The 24,186-nt window shown below is 44.1% G+C and overlaps 1 protein-coding gene across 2 annotated transcripts in view; it reads left to right on the top strand.

The window, feature by feature from the left end:
• Fto (FTO alpha-ketoglutarate dependent dioxygenase) overlaps positions 1-24,186 on the top strand; it is a 362,821-nt gene that overhangs the window by 79,132 nt on the left and 259,503 nt on the right. For both annotated transcript variants that reach the window (XM_059264553.1, XM_059264552.1), the window contains exon 2: positions 18,365-18,442. In XM_059264553.1, the coding sequence (XP_059120536.1) occupies positions 18,365-18,442 (78 nt within the window). The remainder of the gene's footprint in view (positions 1-18,364; positions 18,443-24,186) is intronic.

Raw genomic sequence — 24,186 nt, forward strand, 5'->3', positions numbered from 1 at the left:
TGAAGCTTGGCTTCTGCACCTTGGCGACCTGTGTACTGTTAGAGACAGGAAGTCTTAGAAGACCTTTTAACCTCATTGCTCTAGAGCAAAGGTTCTCAACCTTCTGAATGCTGTGGTCCTTTAATACAGTTCCTCATGTTGTGGTGACCCCCCAACCATAAAATTATTTTCCTTGGTACTTCATAACTATAATTTTGCTGCTGTTATGAGTCATAATGTAAATATCTGTGTTTCCTGATGGTCTTAGGCAACCCCTGTGAAAGGGTGGTTTGACACCCCCCCCCAAGGGGTCACAGCTCACAGGTTGAGACCTGCTGCTCTGGAGTGATTTAGTTGTCCAGGCCCAAGTCGTACTGTGGCAGAACTCCAGATGCATAGCTTTCACCTCCCCTTCCAAATCAGGTGAGTATTTTTCAGGTTCCTCATAAATCAATACCTTTCACTGACATCCACTAGGCTTAAAAGCCTTTGGGATGGAATGCAGCCCTATTCGTGACAGGGAGATACTCATTACTGTGTGTAAATAGCTTGTTTGTGATTATTTATTCCAGTCTTCTCCACCCCTCCCTCCCAGGTAGAGCTCCCACAGGGGTGGGAGTCTCTTTCTTACTCAGCTCATGCATCATAGCTGCGTCGTAAGTTGGAGTTGGATGAATGAATGAGGGAGAGCTTCATGGACAATTTTTTTGTAAGCTTGTTTGTTTTGAGACAGAACCTCACTATAGAGAATGGCTAGGTCTGGAATTCACTATGTAGTCCATGCTAGCCTCAAATCTGATGCTGTTTTCCTGTCTTTTGAGTGATAGGATTACAGACATGTAATTACAGACATGAGTCGTTATGCCCAGTTTCGTTGGCAGTTTGAATACTGTCAGGATACTTGAGATTTCAGCCATCTTCATCAGTAATTTAGTGAACATTGTTGGTCCTACTGTGTATGAGATACCATAGCAGACACAGAAATGAAGGAGAAATGGAGTCAGCTTCAAGGAGTTGAAGTCTAGATACAAAACAACAGCACAGTCGAGATCAGGAAGTCAGAATAGCAAGAGCACACTGGGCCCACAGAGTTTGCTTCTGACACTTAGTTGGGGTACCTGCTCCATGATAGCAGTGGTTCTTGGCCTTCCTAATGCTGCGACCCTTTAATACAGTTCCTCACGTTGTGCTGACCCCCAACCATAAGATTATTTTCATTGCTACTTCATAATTGTAATTTTGCTACTGTGATGAATTGTAATGTAAATAATTTTGGAGCTAGAGGTTTGCCCAATGGGTCACGACCCACAGGTTGAGAACCAGTGTCCTTCAGGAAGACCTTGAACACACGTGTCCTGTGTGTTTTGGTGCTTACTTCTGATGATGTCTGCTTCAGGTTTTCTGTTCTATAGATGAGTGTTTTTTAAACCTGGCTGATGATCAACAGTGTTCACACAGCCCTTCAGGATTTTCTCCTGTGCTTTCTGGATCAGTAGGACTGGTGTTGCCGTGGAGGCTGTACTGAAAAATAACTCATAAAACGTGGTTTTAGAACTTGGCCCTCATATTTTACATTAATAATATCTTTCTCAGAGATTTTTATGTGCATTTCACTGCATGATGAGTCTTATAGCATGCTGGCTGGTGGTGCATTCCAGAAAGTTCCTGAGATTTCTGGAGATGAAATAGCTAAAGTTCAGCTAGATTCATCATACAAGTTGAGTATGGATTGGTGACACGGTGGCTTTCAGAGCAACTTTTTTTTTTTTTGAACAAAATAGGTGGATTGTACTTTCCTAGGATTTCTTTGCCTTGTGCCAGAGGAAAGATAGCTAGTCATGTGTCAGCAGACCTGCAAGGAGGTGAGCTGTCAAGGTGCTGGCATTGATAGGCTCCTCTGGGTAGAACTCAGGGCATCCCACCAGCAAAATGAAGACTAGACTTAAATGATTTCACATCGGGCTTTACTTACTATAATTGCTGAAGTGCTAAATTGGGGGTGACAAACCCAACAGGTAATTGCCAAGTAGGTTTCATTACCAGTCATTGACTAGGTAAATGAGGTTCCTTCTGTTAAAGCTGAACTAAAAACAGTGGAGACTATATTTGGAGTTGGAATTTACATACTGCAGGTATAATCACATACATGTATTTAGACTGTTTTGGTGTATCTGTTAACTCTGTCAAGATGGTCTAGAGTTTGTTGGGGTACTATGGGGGAGAGGTCGGAAGGGGTTGTGAAATTATAAAAGAGACTAGAACTGGAGAGAAAACCTTTTTCTTTGAAGTAGGAAATATTTGGTTGCATTCGGACAGCAGTCATCTCTGAACACTTGTGTTCGAGCTGAGCTTTCAACATTATCATGGCTTAGAAATTCCTTGTGTGAAACTAGTCTAAGTAGATATCATTCATTGGTAGTTTGATGGGTTTAATGGAAATGTAAAAGTCCTGCTGTAGCATAGTAAAACTTACGGTTCTCACTTCTTTGTGGGACTCCAGCCACACAGCACCCAGGCTTAGTGCTTGTGAAAGGGCATTTTGCCTCCATGGTTCACACAGAGTCCCACTGACTTCAGCCACACTGTACCCAGTGTAGAGACAAAATTACTCTCGGATAAAAGAATGAAGGAAGTCTGCTTTGTTTCTACTTTTGTGAACTTATATTCCACTGGGCAAGAAGACAGCCCCTAAGGATAGCTCCCTTAACAGGATACAGGACTTCCCTAGGATGAGGGAATTGTTTTTGTTAAGATGGTGTCGGAGTTGAGATGGGACAGTTGTGAAAAGCTGGGTGCCATGGGATAAAGGTCTGCATGACCAAGAGTAGGAGCAAAAGGGAGCCATGCTATGATGAGGCCAGACAGCCCTGGAGTGGGACTGATGTCTGTGGCAGTTCATTAGAAAGGAAATGATACCAAGCAGGAAGTGTCATGGTTCGGTATACTTTCTAAAAAGGGTTCTGTGATATCTGTGGAGAATGGATCCTAAACAGGAGATGAGAAGAAAACCAGGAGGAAAAGTTACATCATTGTGCGTGGTTTCACAGTGGCTTGCACAGAGAGGGTATCTCTGGGAGGAGGAGAGGTGCATGGATTGGGAATGTATCGTGAAATGGAGAAAATGGTTCAGTGGCCTTGGGAATTCATAAGGAAGTTGATGCACACATACTATTTTTGATTATTGGTCCTATGAGAGAAAAGTGCTCTTTGAAGTCCACGTGGTAGTGGTTGTGGTGAAGACAAGCCGTGGGACTGTTGGGAGTGGCACTGTTGTGGTTCTGTGGTTGCAGAAGCAGACGCTTCTGACAGCATGCATTCAAGACAGAATGGCAATGTACTCGCTTTATCTCTTGGCAGATCAGAACAGAATGAAAATAAAATAAATCATTCAGGCTCGTTAATGAAGTGGGTTTCTGAAGAGATGGTCTCTGTTCTACTGTCTGTGATAATATGCTTTCTTACAAACACAAGCGTCAGCTACACATCTCAGATGTCGGAATAATTCTAGGTACCTTTTGACTGCTGTTAGCTCAGTGATCCATGTGGATGGTCTCTGTAACTCGGAGGTTTTAATAGGTAATGGTCAGAAGTGGAGTGGAAGAATAGGAGGACACACTGCGGGGCCAGTGGCTGGTACACCGTGGCGCCATTAGCCTGACGTCTGCAAGGCTCCCCTGCTGCTGGAGTCCACGCTAGCAAGGCAGCTGTGTGACTTGAGCACTGGCCTTCAGAAACAGCCTTCTTGTCAAACTCCCAACCTCCAGTTCCCAGGGCAGCAGCCTTTGCTTTCCAACACGTGTGTCTTAGGGGACCTTGCTCTCTGCACCAGCCCCTTATGGGACGAAGGGACAGTCAGGTGGAGATGGCACTAGTGTTGGCAGATGAGTGACATGGGACTGCCAGCTCCTCTTTCTGGGAGAGGGCGCCAGCATTAGCTAACATACTCTGATGTTGGTAGTCTTCAAATCACCCTGGAAGGGTCTGTGGGTGGAGTTTGGCTCCCACCACTTTATGGATAAGGGAGGAGTCTGGGGATTTGCCTCTTAGTAGCCACTGACTGTAAATGTACAACTTGGCTCAAATTTCAGTGGCCAACTCAAATGTAAAAATGAATAAAAGAATAGCTTTTAGAAGAGTTGTCATCAGTTGCTTGGTTCTTCTTAAGTGGACTCATATTTAGTCTCACAGATTAAATTTGAGACCTAATGTCAAACGGAGTGAGGACTGACATTGGTAAGATGGGTGGGATTAATGCCGTGTTGGTAAGTTAGTTCCCTCCCCAAACTTGCAGGTTTTTACTCAGTTTTATCTCCCTGTAAGTCTAGTGTATTTAACCCATTATCTAAACCTCTGTCATCTTAGACTGTGGAGTGTGTTCCTAGCAAAATAGACAAGTCAGATGAAATCGTGGTTAAACCACACCACTGCATGGGAGAGAAGGCACACGAGTCTAGGCTCCGTTGGAGTGGTGGGGTTCAGAACAGGGACACCACATTCACTCCCCAAGTCTAGACAGTTTCCACTGACTCTGTAACATGAGTTTATTCTAGGGCTGCCCCCCTCCCCCCCTTACGGTCATGGTCGCTAATTCAGAAGTGCCGTGCTTCTGTTGAGTGAAGTTTGTTTAGTGATTGGGTGAAGATCAAGAAAGGTAGCAATAGGCTGTATTTCCATCAGATGATGTCCACTCAACATTTATAGCATAGGGGGCAGATTCCTAAGTTTAAGTCATTTAAAGTGTGGTGGACATTCTACTTCTCAACTGTTTCTCTTTGTTTTTGCCTTCTCCGCCTTTAACTTCCTTCTCTCACCATTGGCAATGCGCCCCGATAGAAAATGGACTTTAGTGATGCCCAGTCTCTGTCTTCATTACCCTAAATTCTTGGAGGACAGTTGGTGCTGGGGTTTCCTCCTTTTGCCCTCTCCCTGTGCTGTGGGTGCCAGGTCTCAAGGGCTGTCCCCTGCACAGTGTAGGGGCCCGAGACTTGCGTGCTCGTGTGTACTGTGCTGTGTTAGTTATGTGTGCAAACGCACGGTCTTTTCTCCTCCATGCACATTATGTAAGAAATGAGAACCAGGCATTTGAATAAGTTAATCACATGCCACATTTCACTTTGGAAATTAAATATGTTAGTTTAAGAGTGTAGAATGTTTGTAAAGCTGAAACATACTACAAAGAGAGAGCTTTGTAATAGCTTAAGATTTGTCATAGTTGTATGCCTTAAAATGCTCATGCTTGCTGCCATAGTTCCCTATCTGAATGTGTTCACTGACATGCCTCCAAAGCAGAGATTTCATGTACCGAATTTCATTCTAGATTGAATTTTATGCATGGGAGAGCTACCCCGTAAGTGGAGCCATTGGCATCGACTGTGTGAAATATAACTAGCAGGCAGAGCAGTGGTGAACTGCAACTTGAGCTGAGACCTGCAGACTGCTCGGAGAACGCAGGCAAACCCCTCCGCACTCTTGAACTAGCTTGTTCTCCAAAAGCAGCAGGTACTACTTGTCTTTTCGGAAAGCTGTCAGGGAGCTGTAGAACTGCGGTTTGTGCTTAAGATTCCTCTGCACCCTCAGCCTAGGAACACTTCACAGTTCTCTTGGAATTTGATGAAAGTTTCCTAACTTTGAAGTTAGAGGAGGCTCTCATTTCTGATTAGGCAGTTGTAATTTCCTTGTTTTTTTTTTTTTTTTGGCTTTTTCATGATGTCAGAAAAATCATACATGGTTCCATATTTGTACACTAGCACAAGGCCTCAGAACCTCAAGATCCTGTCTGGTTTAGAAAGCACATCATCGGCTATCAGCTGCTCTTGAGTGCTGTGACTCCCAGCTGCCTGAGCTTTTAATTTTTTTATTCCTTCCTTCCTTCCTTCCTTCCTTCCTTCCTTCCTTCCTTCCTTCCTTCCTTCCTTCCTTCCTTCCTTCCTTCCCTCCCTTCCTTCCTTCATTTCTTTCTGTCACACATACTGTGCATAGTATTTTAATACTTAAAAATCCACATAAAACTGGCCATTTTAATGGAGCATCTCAGTGACCCTTAATGCACTGATATGTTGTACACCTATCTCCCACCGTTCCTCTCCAGTTTCTCATCAACACATACTGAAACTTTATATGCACTGCACCTTATATACACCGAATAGCTTTCCATGTCTGTTTTTTCTCAACTCCTAGTAACTGATAATAAATTTCTAGCTCTCTCCTTCAAGTGTTTAGTTTGTTATGTGTAGGTGTTTTGCTGGTATGTATGTATGTCTGTGCACCTGGTACATGCAGTGCCCATGGAAGCTGGAAGAGAGCGCTGGATCCCTTGTAACTAGAGTTACAGACAGCTCTGAGCCGCCATGTGCATGTTGGAATTGAACCTGGGTCCTCTGGAAGAGCAGCCAGTGCTCTTAACCACAGAGCTCTCTCCAGTCCCAATTTTCTACCTCTTTAAATCGAACTATTCTAGGTACCCAGTGCCTTTGGAATCATACAATATTTGTTCTTTTGTGACGGGTTTACTTTCATTTAACATAATCTCCTCAAGATTCATCTATGTTGTAGAATATATAAATTTCGTCCTTTTAAGGCTGAATAATATTCCTTGGTGTGTGTAAACTGCAGTTTGCTTAGCATCCATGTGCTGTGGACACTTGGGTTGCTTCCATCATAGGCCCTTGTGAATAATGCTTCTCTGAACACAGATGCCTTGAGTCCTTGTCTTTACTTAAAGGACGGTAGATAAAATAGTTGGCCAAGTTAGTAAATGTGAGTGAAATGGGGGGGGGGGGGATTCTGAATTGTGTGTTAGGCCGGGGGTGCTGTTGACAAGGGATTGGAAACAGGAGAGATGGGAGCACGAAATTCCAGGAAGGAAAATGTTGACTTTGGTCTCGTTGAACCCTAGGTGCTGGTGAGGATTTTCAACATATGCTATACACAGGCAGTTTTAGATGTAGGTTTGACTCAAGGGTGACAGTTTGAGAGTTGACCTTCTTCTAAGACTAGGCCGCCTGAAGGACTTCTCTGCCATGAGAGACTGCGAGCCCAGATCACCTCTACCTTTCCCCCGTTACTTAACTTCGGTGTTTCGTCCCAATAGTGAGAGAAGTAACTAATGTGCTAGGATTATTCTTCATGGTATAATTGGAAACAGAAACTTCAGAGCATCAAATGCACGTAGGGAAATAAGTTTAAATGCATGCTAATGAAGCTACAGGGTTCTAGTTGATACTTCAGTCAAGAAGTAGTGAAAATAAAGAGAGCTTATTGACTTTCTGGAATCCTGTTTTATATGATAAACTTCTGTGGTAGTTTTTAAATAAGTCATTCCTTTACGTATTATTCTCTAATTTTCATCACTGCCAGACAAAACTACTAGTTGATCTAACTGTGTCAGGAGCTAAGCAGTTTTTGTTGTTGTGAAGGTAACATCGTGTCTCCTGTAATGCAGTTGCTGTTCCTCAAGGGGAGATGTCTCCTGTCTGATTATGCAGTCCTTGCTTTGGAAGCAGCAGAGGACTAGAGAGCAAAGGCTTATTAAATGGCCCATCAGTGAGGTCGCTTCTGATGACTTTTCAGCAGCAGCGGGTTCATCTGCTTTCCCATGGCAGCTTGTTTGATCTTGGTTTAATGGCTGAAGCTTTGTATAATTACAAAGAAATCAGAAATCCGACTGGTCTCAAGTGTGATTATTTACAGGTGGACTGCTAGCAGGGAAGTGCTAAGTTTGATTGTGCTAAAGCCTGGCCAGACACATGGTGAAGTCTCCTGGAGCTCCATCTTCTGACCTTTTGATGGACTACCAAGGTGTATGATTGCACGGGGTTAAGTGCCCTGAACACAGCTGAGAGGACTTGGCTGTTTCTTCTGAACAGGAGGGATTTTTCCTCTTGGAAATGTCAAAGAGGTGTATTACTAGGTCCTCAGAGCTAGGATGTAAGTAGAATAGGCAGCAAGTGTTTTCTAAATTCTGCAATTGTTTAAGTTTGGGATGGTATCACCTTGGCTGTTATATTCACTTACAAAATCTTGGCCTGTGTTTATTTAGTATGAGGGGGAGCCTCAGTAAGTAGCATGTCTGTTCTCAGCAAAAGGACGTGGAGCTAGCTCAAAGAACTTAGTGTCTGCATGCAGAGCAGTGGGACTGTTTGGATTCACTGGCCCTTAGGAAAGGACCTGACATTCTATTTTGTTGTGTGTACTGCTTTGATATTAATCTCCTATTCTTTAGATATGTAAACTTTCCCCCCAGAAGTTTTTAGTCCTTCTCAGTTACTCCTACCTTCCAGTCACTTTCCCTTTTGCTTCCTTTAGTTGCTTTTTCATTAATTTGACAATTTCTTCAGGAGACCATTTCCCATTTGAAACTTGGACTATACTTTCCCCCAAATGATTATTATAATTGGGGATTTTTAAAAGTTAAGTTAGTAGGACAAGTAGATTGGTTTTCAAGTTAGCTGAAGAGCTCAAGTATATTATTTTGAATCTGTGGTTTTTATTGAATTTAAAAATTTTCCCTTGAAAGAGAACTTTTTGAGACCAAGAAATACTGCAGCTAGTCTGGTCAAGTCCTAGGCCAAGTATTGCCATCTTAAGTAAGGAGAACATGGACAGTGTCATGTTATCTGGGATGCATGAGGGCAGCTCTGCTGGAGGCCCAGTCTTTCCCTAGACAGTTGCTCAGCAACAGGAGAAATGAAGGAAAGTCTGTGATCAAATTACATAGACTTGGAGTGCAATGTCTATACGTAGTAACAGAGAAGATCTGTAGCTGTAGAACAAGGAAAGGTATAAGCAAGGGTGGGAGGTGGGGGGTGGGGAGTAGATAAAAGGCCCCATCATGCATTTCACAAAGAACATCTACAAATATTAGTAGATGTATGAAAAGTTATGTAACTGACTCACAGAGAATGTAAGGTAGAGCAGGAGAACTTGTTTTTCATTAGTCATTTTGTCAAAAGTGTCCAAGTTTGGTAATAACTGATGTTTGAATGAATGAAAAAATGAGACTTATCTACTGATGAACCTGTAAATTAATACCACGAGGGCAGTTTAACTGTATGAGAAACCTTAAAATTCCTATGAGTCACTTCAACCTGGGTAATCTCCTGCTAAGAATCTTTATCCTAAAGAATTCCATGCCTTCTTGTTAAGGTATCACAGTATGTGTATGCTTTCTGCTCCAGATACAGAGATGTCAGGTGTAAGATGTTAAGGAATAAACAAGGACAAGTCGTAGGAGTTTGTAAACAAGATGGCATTATGCCCTGGAAGGAGCTAACCAGAAGGGGTAGTCAGCTGGATTAAAGCCTTGATCCTGCAGAGTCTCTGGATGTTGGGACAGAAAGTTGAATGGGCAGGGAATAGACTAACCCCCTGAAGCCAGAGCTTGGCAGTGAAGTTTCACTTTTTGTAAAGGTGATTAAAAGAAGTCCCCTGACCCCAGGAGGGCTATAGTTTATTTTGATCTGTCTGAGTCTTGAGAAGCAGAAGGGAACTCTGTCTTCCATGAGTGGAATCAGGGTGGGAAATTAGGGGTAAGGCAGTGAGATTATGGGGCTGTGTAGGACGAATCAGAGACTAAAAGACGCATGTTCGTGTTGCTCCAAGTGATAAAAGTATTACATCATTGACAAAAACAAAAATCTAGGAACTTTGCTCCAGTGTAAGGCCCCGTCCTCCTGCATCACTGAAAGAAGAAAGGTGACCTGATCAAAAAATAAGAAAGGAAGCAAGAAAAACTCATCAACAAACACTATCAGGTGGGCAAGTCCCAGCCCAGAAACAGAAACACCAGGAAAAACCAAGAGAACACATCTCACCTACAAACCACTAATCCCATAAGAACAATCACTAATGAAAAGGACCTGGAGGAACTGCCAGAGTTCACAAAAATGTTCACAACTGTGTTCAGTTAACTTGGAGAAGATGTGTCTATACTCTAGAAGAAAAGAAAGAGCTGAATTAGACAACAAAGTCACTTTAATAGAGACAAACAGTTTAATAAAGAGAACCCTGAGAAATAGTGCTGCAGTGTTGAAAAGAGCAACTTAATAAGGCAAACCTTCTTAAAATCAAATGAAACAAAAATCTAAAATGTTTGTAAATATTTGGAAATTTCAGCTACCTGAAAAAGAACCAGTTGGAAGTTTTGGAAATGAAAAGCATTGTCATAGAAGTAAATTGTTGACTTTGAGACAGGGTCTTGCTGTAGTTCAGCCTGACTGAGTTGATATTCCTACCTCAGCTCTGGTGCTGGGATTACAGATGTGACCACCATATTTACCTGAGAAAATAGACTTCATAGATGGCATGAACGTTAGACTCAGCACATTTACAAGGAAAATGATGAGTTGAATGAGTACTGAGAAATTCCCATAGAATTTAGCTTAAAGAGACAAAGGGTTAAAAAAAAAGGGCAGGAGATTTGAAGGCTAGATGGGGAGGTTTTGATTTATGTTAAAACTGTAGAATAGAAGGGTTATAGTGGAAAATACCCTTAAATACGAGGTAAAAAGGAAACAAAAAAGGTACATGCTGTAGCTTGGTAGATGCTAGCAGATAGGAGATGATGTCTCTGAGATGATTATGGGAAATTTACTTATTTTTTAAAAAATTTTAATTAATTTTTTTGTACATGTGAGTGTAGTGTATGTGTTTGTATGCATGTTCATGTGCACATAGGTACATGTACATGTGGAGGGCAGAGGTCAACATCTGCATTTCTTGTATTTTGAGACAGGGCCCCTCACTGAACCTAGGCCTGTTGATTTGGCTGGACAGGCTGACCAGTGAGCCCTTGAGATCCTCCGGTCTTTGCTTTCCCAGCATTATAGGTGGGGAATTCCAGGATTATAGGTGTGCACTGCCAAGGATGGCTTTCATATGGGTTCAGTGTGTGTGTCTGAACTCAAGCCTTCTCTCTTGCAGGGCACAAACTTCATTGACTGATTTATCTCACTAGCCTAATGTGACTTTTTAGATTAAAATTTATTTTTATGTATGAGTGTTTTGCTGCATGTCTGTCTGTGTGCCATGTATATGCCTGGTACCTGTGGAGGCCAGAAGAGGGCATTGGATCCCCTGCAGTTGGAGTTACAGATGATTGCAAGCCACCATGTGGGTGCTAGGAACTGAACCAGGGTTCTCTGGAGGGGCAGCCAGGGCTCTTAACCACTGAGCCACCTTTTCAGCCCCCTTATGTGATTATTTATTGAATGAAAAAAAGAAACAAGAGGGAAGGACATGGCTGCTCCTGGGTATGATGGAGGAGAGAGTTTATTGTAGATAAAAGGAGAGCATAGCCAGAGGCAGAGGCATCTGGGAGAGTCCAGAGTGGACATGACCCTGAGCCCTGTGAGGAGGGGGAAGGGAGCAAGAGAGGAGCCACCAACCGAGATGGGTGGCTTGGGCCAAGAGAATAGAGGAGAAAAGATCAGGTAACCAAAATGCTTGGATTATACAGGGAAGGGCAGATCGAGAAGTTTATGATAGGGGGCAGGGTATTCCAGCCATACCCGGTAACAGGTCGGACTGAAGGATGCTGGGAGAACTTGGTGGCCAGGTCCACTTTGATGTGTTAAATAGGCACCTCAGTCCTTTGTCCTGGGTTTGAGACCTCACATTTATTTGCTTAGGTTTACTTCCAGTTTGCTATTTGCTCTTTCTTTTCTTTTCTTTTCTTTTCTTTTCTTTTCTTTTCTTTTCTTTTCTTTTCTTTTCTTTTCTCTTTTTCTTGCTTCCTCCTTCCCCCCTCTCCTCCCTCCCTCCTTCCTTCCTTCCTTCCTTTCCTCCTTGTCTCCCTCCTCCTTTCCTTTTCCTCTAAGGACTTTCATGTTCTTTGTCACATTGTTACCTACCTCTCTGCCCTGTTCCTTTGTGGTTGTTTGAGCATCTCTAATAGCCATCTTCATCCTAGCAGCATCTCTTGGAGTAGCACTTTGCTCTTCCCATGTGAGATTCCTACAAGAATATACATGTATCTGCTTGTGGGCCTTTGTACTCCTGTCCTATATTTTAATTCTGTGTATGTTGTCGATCCCACAAATCACCATTATTTTTACTCTAAATAGTCAGATGTCTTTTATAAGGATTTAAATCGTAAAGAGCAAAGTCCTCTATTGCCCGTGTGTTACCATGGCTGGTGCTCTCAGTTCTTCATGTGGATTCTGATTGGTATTTCATGTTGTCTGTCTGTCTGTCTGTCTGTCTCTCTCTCTCCCCCCCTCTCTTTCTCCCTCTCCTTCCCACCTCCCCTTCCCTTCCCTTCCCTTCTCCTCCTCTACCTTCCCTCTCCTCCCCTCTCCTTCCCCTCCTCCCCCTTTCCTTCTGACTGTCATGTTTTCCCCAGTTAGTACTAATCTTATGGTTTTTTCTTATATAAATATGTCTTTTTTCTTTCTCTTCCTGCTTTTAAGTTTATTTCTTTATTTCACTATTTTTAAATAATGTGGTTATGAAATACTTTTTAAAAAGGTTTCGTGTGTGTGTGTGTGTGTGTGTGTGTGTGTGTGTGTATTTGCCTGAAGTTCTCAAACAGCTTGTATCTGTGGACATTCAGTTGTTATCAGATTTGGGAAACTTTTGGTCACTATTCTTTTGCCCATTCTCTGTCTTCTCTGCTGGCCATTTGAAATGTGTTATTTATGTCCTCCCTGGTGCTGCCGACTTTCTTCCTGCCTGCATCTCATGTGTGTATTTTCCCTTCTGCGTCTGCAGGTTCCTCCTCCTCTTCCCACTCCCTTTGAGTGCTGACTACTGTGTTCTGTTCCCTCACCTGCCCAGTCTTCCCCAGACTTTCTGGATTTACACGCTCTCGTTCCAGTCACTCTTTGAATACGTGTCTGCTCACTCCACACTGTTCTGCAGGCTGGCTTCTGTCTACCCCTTTGTCTGTGGTAACCATTGTGGTGTCTTTTAGCTGTCTCTCTGTGCGGCACCCCGTTGCTTTGGACTGGACCATAAGCTGAATTTTAGCACGTGACTCCTGGATCTCGTTTTTGGTGTTTTTTAAAGTATTTCTGTTCTTCATTGAGTCATTGAGGACTCTTGGATCAGTTTGGTCCTTGGAAGGCCTTTCTCTTGAGCCTCGTCAGGAAGAAGGGCATGTATTTGAGGGTTAATTGTCCCGCAGAAAAACCTTTTGAGTGTTCTTCTCGGTGTTTTGTGAATCACAAGGTTTTTCTTTTGTGCTATTTAAATCTAGAGCTGTTAGAGCAGCGAGGTCCCACAGGTTCAGGGACAGCTTCAGTTTTACAAGTTGAAAAGTAGGTTTAATTTTAACTAAAAATTAAAGTATTGTGTTTTATTTGATTCCCCATATATTAAAAATTAAAAAGGTTTTGCAAGACATAATTTTTCTTGCCTTGGGAGGGTGTGGCATGTGGTGAGACTGTGTAGTTCTTGGGAAGTGAGAGTAGTCTCAGTATGTGACCCGCTGCTGGTCACATCACAGCTTTCCGTGGACCTTACTTTCTTCCTGTGTTCTGAGACTTTGCAGTTTCCTTGTGCTAACCTGAGGTGACCATTACAGCACGTTCAGTTAAGCTGTGACACACATACATGTGCACACACATATAAACCTCAGGTAACCTTTACATCACAGCTAGCTGAGCTATGACACACATACATGTGCACACACATATAAACCTCAGGTAACCTTTACATCACAGCTAGCTGAGCTATGACACACATACGTGTGCACACACATATGTAAACCTTAGGTGACCTTTACATCACAGCTAGCTGAGCTATGACACACATACATGTGCACACACATATATAAACTTTTGTGGAAAGTGTTTTTGAATTATGTGTCTTGTCCAGGCAAATTAGTGTCTGGAGTTCTCTAGTAGGATTGATTTATGTTCTAAAGTGTAATTAGGTGGATTCATATAGATTCCACTGTTGGTATTTATAACTATTAAATGTGACTTTTCCAGACACAAAGAAGAAGAATGTATGGCTGCCAAGTGTACTGAGGGCTTGTTATGTGCCAAGTGCTGCCCTTATCTGTTTGTGTGTGTTGCTTCCTTTATGTCCTGCCAGGAGCTGAACCCCAGATATATGTCAGTTGGGGAACTTGCCTGGGAACTCAGACTCATTTAAATGTTGAGATGTTTCCTTTCCTTTAGGACTATGGTATAGAAAATGTATTGCCTTTATTTCCTTGGGCTCGGCTGCTTCCTACTTTTTGAGAGGCATCTTCCTACACATTCAAACGTTGCTTAAAAACCAGGTCACTTTCCGACTTGTTTCATCCTTGCAAGACACATTGTATTTCTTACAGTGGATGTTTATTAAGCTCATGCTCTGTTGTCTGGAACCCCCCTTTCCCACCTCACCTGATTCCCACTTGCCTGTAATCTTCATAGTTCGTAAATTGCAGTATTTACTAGTACACATGGCTGATTTCTACTTCTTCATAGCTGCATCGCAGGTAAGAACACCAAGGTTGCAAGAGACTGACTGAGAAATTTATACAGAGTTCATGCCGCCACATCTACTTGTCCTGTTCTTTGTATGGTGCTGCATTTTCATTGAGAACGGGGGTGGGAATGCAGACTCATTTAAATGTTGAGATGTTTCCTTTCCTTTAGGACTATGGTATAGAAAATGTATTGCCTTTATTTCCTTGGGCTCGGCTGCTTCCTACTTTTTGAGAGGCATCTTCCTACACATTCAAACGTTGCTTAAAAACCAGGTCACTTTCCGACTTGTTTCATCCTTGCAAGACACATTGTATTTCTTACAGTGGATGTTTATTAATTTTAATAAAATTAAATTTTTATTGGCCAGCCTAAAATATTATGTCCAATTTAAAAACTATAACAGGGAATGCTGGGCATAATGGAGTATACCTCTAATCCCAGCACTTGGGAGGCTGAGGCAGGAGGATACCTTGGATTTGAGGCCAGCCTGGACACATAGCAAGTTCCAAGCTAGCCTGCCATACTGCAAACAACAATAACAACGACACACACAAACAAAACAACCAGCTAGTACCTGCAGGATGAAAACAGGTGATAGCTAAGAGTTGTCGGGAGCATCGTCAATGGGGCTGAAGGGAGGCGTGGACAAAAAATAGACTCCATTGTGTGCATACGACACACTCCTGTGCCATGACTTACAGACCAGTTCAGTTCTTTGGGGTGATTTCTATAAGACTCTCAAGCCATGTCTTTGGCAGATCTGTGAGCTCAGACCCCTCAGCTTTCCCAGCAAAGTGTAAGTGTATGCCTACAGTTTCTGATGCGCAACCTCAACCTTTTTATGATTATAAGCTGCAGCCTTTTTTAATGTCAGGTGCTGTGTGCCCCTTTTCTTGAGGAGCCGTGGAAGTGAGCTTTAGCCGGCCTGGGATGGCCAGTGGAGGACTTCTCTGTGACCCTCCTGTCAGGTGGGGGAGCCAGGCTCTGAGCCCTTTCTGGCTATCTGGCATTTGTTAATAGCTTGATATATTTGTCACAAGTGTGACAGCCAAGAATCTTGTGAGCAGAGCAGTGTGCTGCAGGGCCCAGCTTTGTGGGCTCACTGAGGCACCACTGCTGGCCGGATCTGACCCAGTGTGAGGCTCTCAGCCTCCAGCCCGCATGTTCTCATGTGCTATGGTGACTGGCTTGCATTTGGCACAGAGGTCTAATGGCTTTGTCATTGTTTTATTAATAAAAAGGTGATCAGGAGTCAGAGATTATGGTAAAACCTGATAGATTCACAGAGCGACAGAGAAAATGATCAGTGATCTCTACTCTCCCGCCTCCCCACTTGAAGTGGAGCCCCCATCTCCTTGGGGCGATCTGCATTCCTCTCCTGTGTCTCCATCTCCGAGTCAGCCAGACAGTTCTAAAGTCCACTCCTGCCAGCTGAATGTGGGCCCCGCCCTGCAGACAAGGCCAGACTCCGTTTCCACAAACAGATCTCCAGCAACACTGAGGCTCTCCCATGCTGGTCTTCCCTCCTCACCCTAGTGTGTTTGTCTGTGATCTTCCCCAGCAAATGCTTCATTGCACATGGACCGGAAGATGTAGTTCCTAAAACGAGCCCTAAGCCTGAGTTGGTGGTTTTGTATCAGATGCCGTGTTAGGAGTCGATAGGTAATGTGTTCAAATAGGTGGTAGACAGTCTGGTCGCTAGGTGGCTTACAGTGCTGGAAACAACAGAAGCAGAATGCTTTGAATTCCTGCGGAGGAAGGCCACTGATGCTGTGCTTGCTCCATAGTAGGAGCGTGCTGGAAGAATTTCATCCTTTGGTCCGGCCTTTTAGGTGCTGTTAGCTTTACACATGTCTGGTGGTCTGCACCTCAGCTGAGCTGAGAAATGTTTGTTTTCACAATAATTTACTCGAAGCATTAATTATAAACAGTTCCACCCTCTGTTGATGCTTGTTGGCCTGTGAGGCAGATCTCCTGATCTTTAGCCTGTCTTAGATGGAGTATGGAATTTCTCTTGGAAATATATACCTTATATGTGGATTAGCTTGAGTGATAGACTCTCATGGAGAGATTTTTAAGGTGGTATTTTAAGGTGGAACTTCTGAATTATTCAGTGTTTAATTTTTTGGTGGCATTTATAAATATTGTAGTGCTTTATGTTTATAAAAAGCCCTAAGACTAGTAAAAGGATCACAAGGGAATGCAGACTTCCCTGAGCTTCAAATGAAATTGAAATGTAGGGTTTGGGTTAAGGTAGTGATAGTGTACATAAGTCTGAGAATTATTCATGGAAATATCATTAGTTCTTTTTATAACTGTAAGAGTGGCTACTGCTGAGAGCAGATAAAGCATTACCCAATTAGTAAATTAAATGATTTGTGCTATGCTACTATTATAGGTCTTTCCTAATGGTCAGTGATCACACCTTAATTAGGAAGTTATTCAGCATCATGGGTAAGAAAATACCATCAAAATGGAAGCTTGTTTAGATAAGTAGAGTCATGTGCAAAAATGTAACATACTGTTTTGTTTCTTGTGTGTATACTAGTTAGATTTTGTTCCCTTTGTGTTATTTATTTTGAATTACAGTGCAAAAGGTCTAGAAATTCTGGGTCAAAAAGGGATGTTTGCTCTGAACTTCTCTTGTTTTGATTGTGAGTGAAGACTGCTTTCCTGGGGTGGAGGGGGATAGAACTCCGGGCTGCCATGTCTGGTTGGGTGAGTGGTGCACTGTATAAAATCAGTGACTTCTGGAGCTGTGGGGACTAAAACCAAGTTTGTGTGTGCTAAACCATACTCTAGGGTAGGCCAGAACTGATCTAGAGCAAGGACACACCTTCTCAGAGGTGTGGTTGCCGCCTAACAGTGGCCCTGGTGATGCACTTTAAATTTCCCAATTTTATTGAAAACTGCTTCTCTCTGCTCTTTTTCCAGATTATTGGTATGAATCTCTGTCTTTCTCTCTCTCTCTCTCTCTCTCTCTCTCTCTCTCTCTCTCTCTCTCTCTCTCTGCGTTATATTCATATATGCTGTGTATATGCTACATGCAGACTCTGGCTGTGTAGATGCCTGGATATAAGGTAACACACTGTAAAATCTCCCGCTGCAGTTACCTGTCCTAATAGTCAGTGCTGTCTGAAGAAGACTGGGTTTCTCAAACAGCCTTAGACAATGCTGGATGGATACTTACAAAAAGGTGCTTCATAAAACTGGATAAGAAAGCAAAGAGGCTTACCATAAATTTGTGGCGATGGTTTCCAAATGAGAGATTACTTTTTAAAGGACACTGTTTGGGGCTGGAGAGATGGCTCCGCAGTTATGAGTGCTTGTTTTTCTTCCAGAGGACACAGGTTCAGTTCCCAGCACCCTCATGGCAGCTTACAACCATCTGCAACTCTAGTCCCTGGAGGTCAGACACTCTCTTCTGACCTTTACAGGCACTGGACAAGCATGTGGTGGATATACATACCAAAAGAAAATAAATCTAAAAAAAGAGCATTACTGTAAGTGGACACATTCAAATAAGTATTTACAGGAGGGCTAAGCATCCCAGCTCCTCCACTGTTCAGAGAGGAGATGGCTATGCTTTATTGGTATTCCAGGCTTGGTATCACAGAGAGCTTAACAGAGTCTCAGATTTTTCTGGTAGACTGTAGTGACTGATTCATAGGCCACCTGGGTCCTGAGAAAGACCCGATAGCAAAGATGCAAGAGGAATGAATGAAATTGTCTCGTGAAATGTGACAGTGAGCAGAGTTAGTTCTGGGAGAATGCTTCGTACATCTTACAATTTAAAGTGCATATGATTTAGTTGGTATATTTTATAATTGGCCCTTAATTTATATCTTAGCTTACACATTCAAGTTCATTAAGATTTTTGTGTGTGTTTTATTAGAAAATAATATATTGTCCTGTATTTGAAGTCATTTTATATTCAGTAATATGTAATTCTTATTTTTAACCAGAAACTGAGGCTCCTCGAGGAGCTTGAAGACACTTGGCTTCCTTACCTGACCCCCAAAGATGATGAGTTCTATCAGCAGGTAAGCTGTTTCAGTATTTTTATCAATCTGCAGCCTCCACATTTGATCATGAAGTTGCTTAGGTGCACTCAGAGGCCTGATCCCAGACTGTGCAGAGGCTGCAGAGTACATGCCTGCCTTCCCTCAGTCTGTTTTCTCTGTGGACTCTGTCTGGGCATAGCACACCGTTTTCTCCTCCCCAGCATCCATGGTCCTTCCCATGTGTGCACCTCTCTGCTCACGCTGACTTTTGTTTCTTTATTTCTGTCCTGCATAGAGTATAACCTTGTCCTCTCATCCTGTTGCTGGGTGGCTGACCCTTTAAGAGTTCTTTTAGGCATTAGCTTTTTTGTGAAGCTTTTGCCACTTTGTCCCGGCTCTGTGTGAGGCTGCACCTTGTAAGTGTGCTGTCCTGCCTGCCTCTCCCATTGAATAGCAGTACTGGGACTCTGCATCTCTGACTCTGAATTCTTCGGCACTCTTCCCTTACGTATGTCAAGAAAAAATTGAAAATCATTCAAATAGAATGGGAAAGGGGATTTATTGGCATCACTTAGAAATCTAAAAGCACGTTTTTGTACCCAGCCTCTGAAAAACTGTCCCTGCCCATTCTTTTTCTGGGTTTCTTGGTTCGACATTCCTGTGTTTGAGTTCATGCTGAGTTGGCTCTAACCTGACAGTCTGGGAGGACTTAGACAGCTCTAGGGATATGTGGTCTTCGGCATTGGAGACTGTAGAAGGGGCCGCTGGGTTCTTTCCCTCTGGTCCCACCAGCTATCCCAGGTAGTGATTGAGTTAGCCTCACGGGGTCACTGTGTTTGCTCGACCCAGTTCATGTGCCTGTCTGGACTCGGGTCAGTGGGAGCATTCCCACTCAAGCTGTATGGGTGAGTGTGTGTGTGGGGAGGGTAAGATGGAAGACGCCACAAAAGAAAAACTCAACTTCTGGTTCCAAGTAAGAAGGGATAGGTGTGCTAGACAAGCAAAATATGGTGAAATTTCACCTATTTTTTCCTATTAGGACATATATTTGAAGTATGGGAATAGAGCCATGTCAGCCTTGGTAGCGCCTGCTTGTCCATAATAACCTCGACAGTTAAGGAAGTGGGGTGGAAGGCATCTGCCCACCTGGGTTTCTAGGCCCACTCTCATTCCTAAGCCCGTCTTCAGCTCTTCACTGCCTTTCGCTCATCAGCGCTCCCAGGTCTGTGGTTTCCTTCTCTGCCCTGTCTGCCCGCAGTCAGGCCAGCCCCGTGAACTGTCATTGACTCCCCACTCCTTCGTGAGTTACCCTGCCCGGTGTTGGCGCCACCTCAGAGGAGCTTTGCAGCTCCCTCTCTGTCCATGTGCTCCGTCCTTGCAGAACACCTGTGTGCTGGAGGCTTCCGTAGACGTTTCCTGACACCTTCCGAGCCGGGAGGCTTGTCTCTGCTCCCTCCGTTCTCCATCTCTGTCTTCTCACCCGTTTCTAATAGTGTGAATTTGCTGTTGTTTTGTTTTCAGTGTGAGGCTGAGGGACTGAGTGCAGAGCCTGACGCATACCAGGCAAATGCTGTACCAACTGGGCGATAGCCCAGCCAGCCCTGACTTGATTTTCTTTTTAAACATGCTTCTTTCTCTACTCTTCGGCACTTTTTTCAGTGCCTGGAGCCCATCACGTGCTCAATTTGCTTGAGTGAACGAATGAATCATGACTATATTAGCACATATTTATTTTTGAGACAGGGTCTTGCTATATAGCTCAGGCTGTTTTTAAGATAGATTATTTATTCATGTGTACGTATATGTGTCTGTACAGATGTGTGCAGAGGCCCATGGAGACCAGAAGCGGGGGGATCATAGTACAGGTGGTTGTTATGAGTTGCCCAATGTAGGGACTGAGCTCCTCCGAATGAGCACCAAGTACAACTGACAGCAGAGCCATCTCCCCAGCCCATCCCCCTCATGCTGGTTTTGAATTCAAAATCCTTCTGACTCAGCCTCCTTAGGGCTACAATCACAGGTGTGGGTCATGATGCTGTGTTACTTTTAAAAGTCAGTTATCTAATGAATCCAGTGTGCTTTGCATTTTGATTTTCCCTGTGCTTTGCATTTTGATTTTCCCCTCATACACATCTCCTCAGGAGGTGGCATCTTGACATAGAGGAATGATTACAGAAATATCATATTCAGTAGTGGTAGGTTGCCCTCATTATAGCTTATCTAGTTAGCCAAATTATCTACAGCAAACATGTATTAGTTTTACAATGAAGAAAAAGTAATTTTAAAAAGGCCCTTTAAAGCAAGCAGAAGCAGTCAGCTTTGAGGTGCTGTTGATACTCCCGCTGACATATACCTCCTGGTACTCAGCTGTCTCAGTGGAGCCTCCAGCCACTTCCACTCTTGTGTTGTGCAAGAACATAGAGAACTAAATGGGAATGGTTACAGCCCACTGTGCTCTGACCAGCCACACACCAGGGATGGGGGAAGAAACCGGGTGCACACAGACACCCCCTCCAGGCTCCTTAATTTCCTAAGACCCACTCTACAGATCAGTTATCAGTGTCTAATCATGTTAACTATATCTGCCGATAAGCCTTCATGCTTCTCTAAAGCTCTGTTTTACGGGCTGTGCTACACATTTACAGACCCAGCTACCTGGGTGGTTGAGCTGGCAGGAAAGACTGAGCCCAGGAGTTAGAGCTGGACCTTCAGCAAACATAACCTGATAAAATTAGAAGCAAAACAGTGACAAAAACAAACAGTCGGAGGGAACTTATTTTCTTAAGAGATAAACTAAAAATGCATGTAATTATTAGCAAATATGAATTGTATAAATGAGTCGGTCCACTGTGGTATTCCGGTATATGTGCCCATGGTGACCCTTCTGTGCTTGAGGCTGCTTTTCTTCTCCCCTGACATCCTTCCCAGTCTTCATGTGTCTCCTGACTTCTTTCTGTCCCTGCTCTGTGCTGTTTCCTCATCTCTGGAGACTTGTGTTCGGTTCTGTTCTACAGGACTCAGTGAAGTCCTGTGTTGTTTATCTTACTGTGTCTGGCTTGTTTCATTCAAGTTAGTGTCCTCTAGTTCTATTCATGCTGCTGCGAACAACAGGATTTCCTCTTTTTATGGTTAAGTAGTATTCCATTGTGTATATATATACAATGTTTTCTTCACCCATTCACTGTAATTGAAAATATTTAAAGTGACAGGAATGAATGGTTTGGATCTGACATTGGGTCCCGTACACAGGCTTGTGGTAAAATTTTGATGTCATGCACCTGCCACATGGGCATGTTGCTCGTCTCTCAGCCTGTGCCAGGCACTGTACTGTTTGTGAATGCTCTCACATTTAGTTGCCATACCAGCCTTGTTCATTTCTCCCAGGAGTCAGCAACTGTCTCCCTCAAGTTTGAGGTACCCAGGGCAGGTCTTATCATAGTGATAAGTTCCTGTCTGGGCATCAGAACTGAAGGCCAGGCTCAAACGGATCGACTCCGAGCCTGGGCTTTCTCCTTCTCTCTGTGCCATGTTCCAGTTCAAAACACCTGGAGAAATAAAGAGCCAGAAAACAGCAGTGTCAACAGCTGGAAGCTGAACAGCAGAGAGCTTCTGTTAGCTTGCCTCGGGTCACCAGGAACTGAGCGGAGCCACAGTCAGAAGACTACTCTGTTCCCCAGTTCCCAGAGCGCTCTCTGGGAAGTGGCGTGGATCCCTAGGCTCTCCTACCATGCCCTTTCCTTATGTGCCAGGCAGCACCCGTATTAGCTTATTTAAATACTGCCATAGTCTCCATGGCAACTGCTGTGAAGCTCACTTTGGAACAGTGCAAACAGGCTCAGAGAGGGTTAAAGCCTTTTTGAGATTTACAGGCAGGTAGTGTAAGGCCCAGCCTGGCTCTTTTGGCAAGCTCTGGTTTACACTCTATATCTCTTAGTTTTTCTGAGACGACTTGTTTCTTTTCCAGTGGCCCCATATTCTTCCCATTCTTGCTTACCTGTGGCCACCCCCACCCCAGTCCTGACTGTGTACTAGAAGGTTCTACCTGAAAGTCATCCTGGTACCCCACTTCAGTATGATCCATATTAGTTAAGTGGATGCTCTTTAGCCTCCCCACTGGGGCTCTGCGATGTTTTAGGAATTAAAGATAAAGTTGTGAAAATTGACAGAAGACCCCTGCTTTTCCTGAGCTTCCTGGCGGGATGGATGGATAGTGTGGGAGGTATAGAAAGGATCCATGTGAGAAGTTCAAGTGGGAAGTCCTGGGTCTACGGAACAGCAAGGGCTCTGAGACGTGTTTGAAAGGGGACACGCCTGAAGCTGGCCAATGTGGAGTGAGAGCCAAGAGCAGAGGCTCCGAGGACAGATGTCGACAGCTGTGGGGAACTTGCCATAACGGGAGTGGGAAGAGGTGACAAGAGGTTCAGTGCTCGCCCATCACAGGACCGGACTTACATTTTATTAAGGATCCGTGCTCTTGAGCATGAGCTCATTTTTTTTCCCTAGTGGGGTCCCCTTATCCTGTTCTTCAGGTTAGGGATCTTATTATCTTCACCTGCTCTTACTGCGCCTGTCCCCTGGTCAGTCATTAGGTCCTGACAATTTTACTCGCCCAGAATGTCTCAGATTTTTGCCTTTGCTGGTGTCGTTGAAGCCCATGTTTATCTCCCATCTGTGGCATTTCTGTATTGTCCTGATAGGTGCCCTCCAGTGCCATCAGAACTGTGCTTTTTAGAAATGTGTTCAGTTTGCTTCTCCGTGCTTTGTTCATTCTGCTGAGTCTCTTGTTTCCGAGGTAAAGTTCAAACTCGGCATGCCCACGTATCACTTACGAGGCTGTTGACAATTAGACCCAGACTGCCTCTGTATCCAGTATCTTATCCCTACCTAATACGGCTCTGACAGTCACCCGTATCGGAGAGCGCCTTGCTGTGTACTCCAACCCCGATCTGCCTCTCCTCCTTCCTGCCCTGTGCCTGCCAGCACCCTCCTCCCCATACTGTCTGCTAACCACCTAGTCACCCTAAGAAAAGTGCCCTTACGGAAATGCTGCACAGTCTGTGAATGTCCTGGGACATTGTAAAGCATCACTTGACTGCTTCCTGCCTCTGCTGCTAAAGCATCACTTGACTGCTTCCTGCCTCTGCTGCTTCCCCTGAGGCCAGAACCGCCCTCAGCCCTGTTGCAGTTGCCTCCCAGCTTGCTTCAACATCTGGGGAAATCTTAAAAGTTCTTTCATTCATTCATTTTGCCTGTATGTGAACATGTGTGACACCATGGTGCACGTGTGGAAGGCAGAGGACAATTTGTAGGAGCCAGTTCTCTCGTTCCACCATGTGGGCCATCAGGATTGGCAGCAAGTGCCTTTACCCACTGAGCCAACTCACCACCCCACCCCATCCCGCCCCAGAGCTTTCTTTTCATTAGCTCTATCTGCTTTCTTGCTGAGAGTCCCTCGGTAGCTTCCCAGATTGTTCCGAGTAGAAGCTTAGAAGCTTGGCACTGGACATTGACGTATTAAGTCCCGTGTATCCCGCTCCTCACTGTTCCCTCACCTGAAATCTTACTTTCCCAGCCCCTCAACCCAGCGGCATTCTTCCTCTTCCTGGAAGGAGCCAGGCACACTCCTGCTCCAGAACATTTGTACTGTGATCCCTTTGCCTGGAGCTCTCCCACTCAGGTCCTTGCAGGGCTGGCATCCTCACTCTTTCATATTGTCCTCAGGTCACCTTGCTAGAGAGATGAGAGATGGCCACACTTACCACAGCAGCCCAGTCCTACACACT

The sequence above is a fragment of the Peromyscus eremicus genome, chromosome 5, assembly GCF_949786415.1.
Source record: "Peromyscus eremicus chromosome 5, PerEre_H2_v1, whole genome shotgun sequence".
Lineage (NCBI taxonomy): Eukaryota > Metazoa > Chordata > Mammalia > Rodentia > Cricetidae > Peromyscus > Peromyscus eremicus.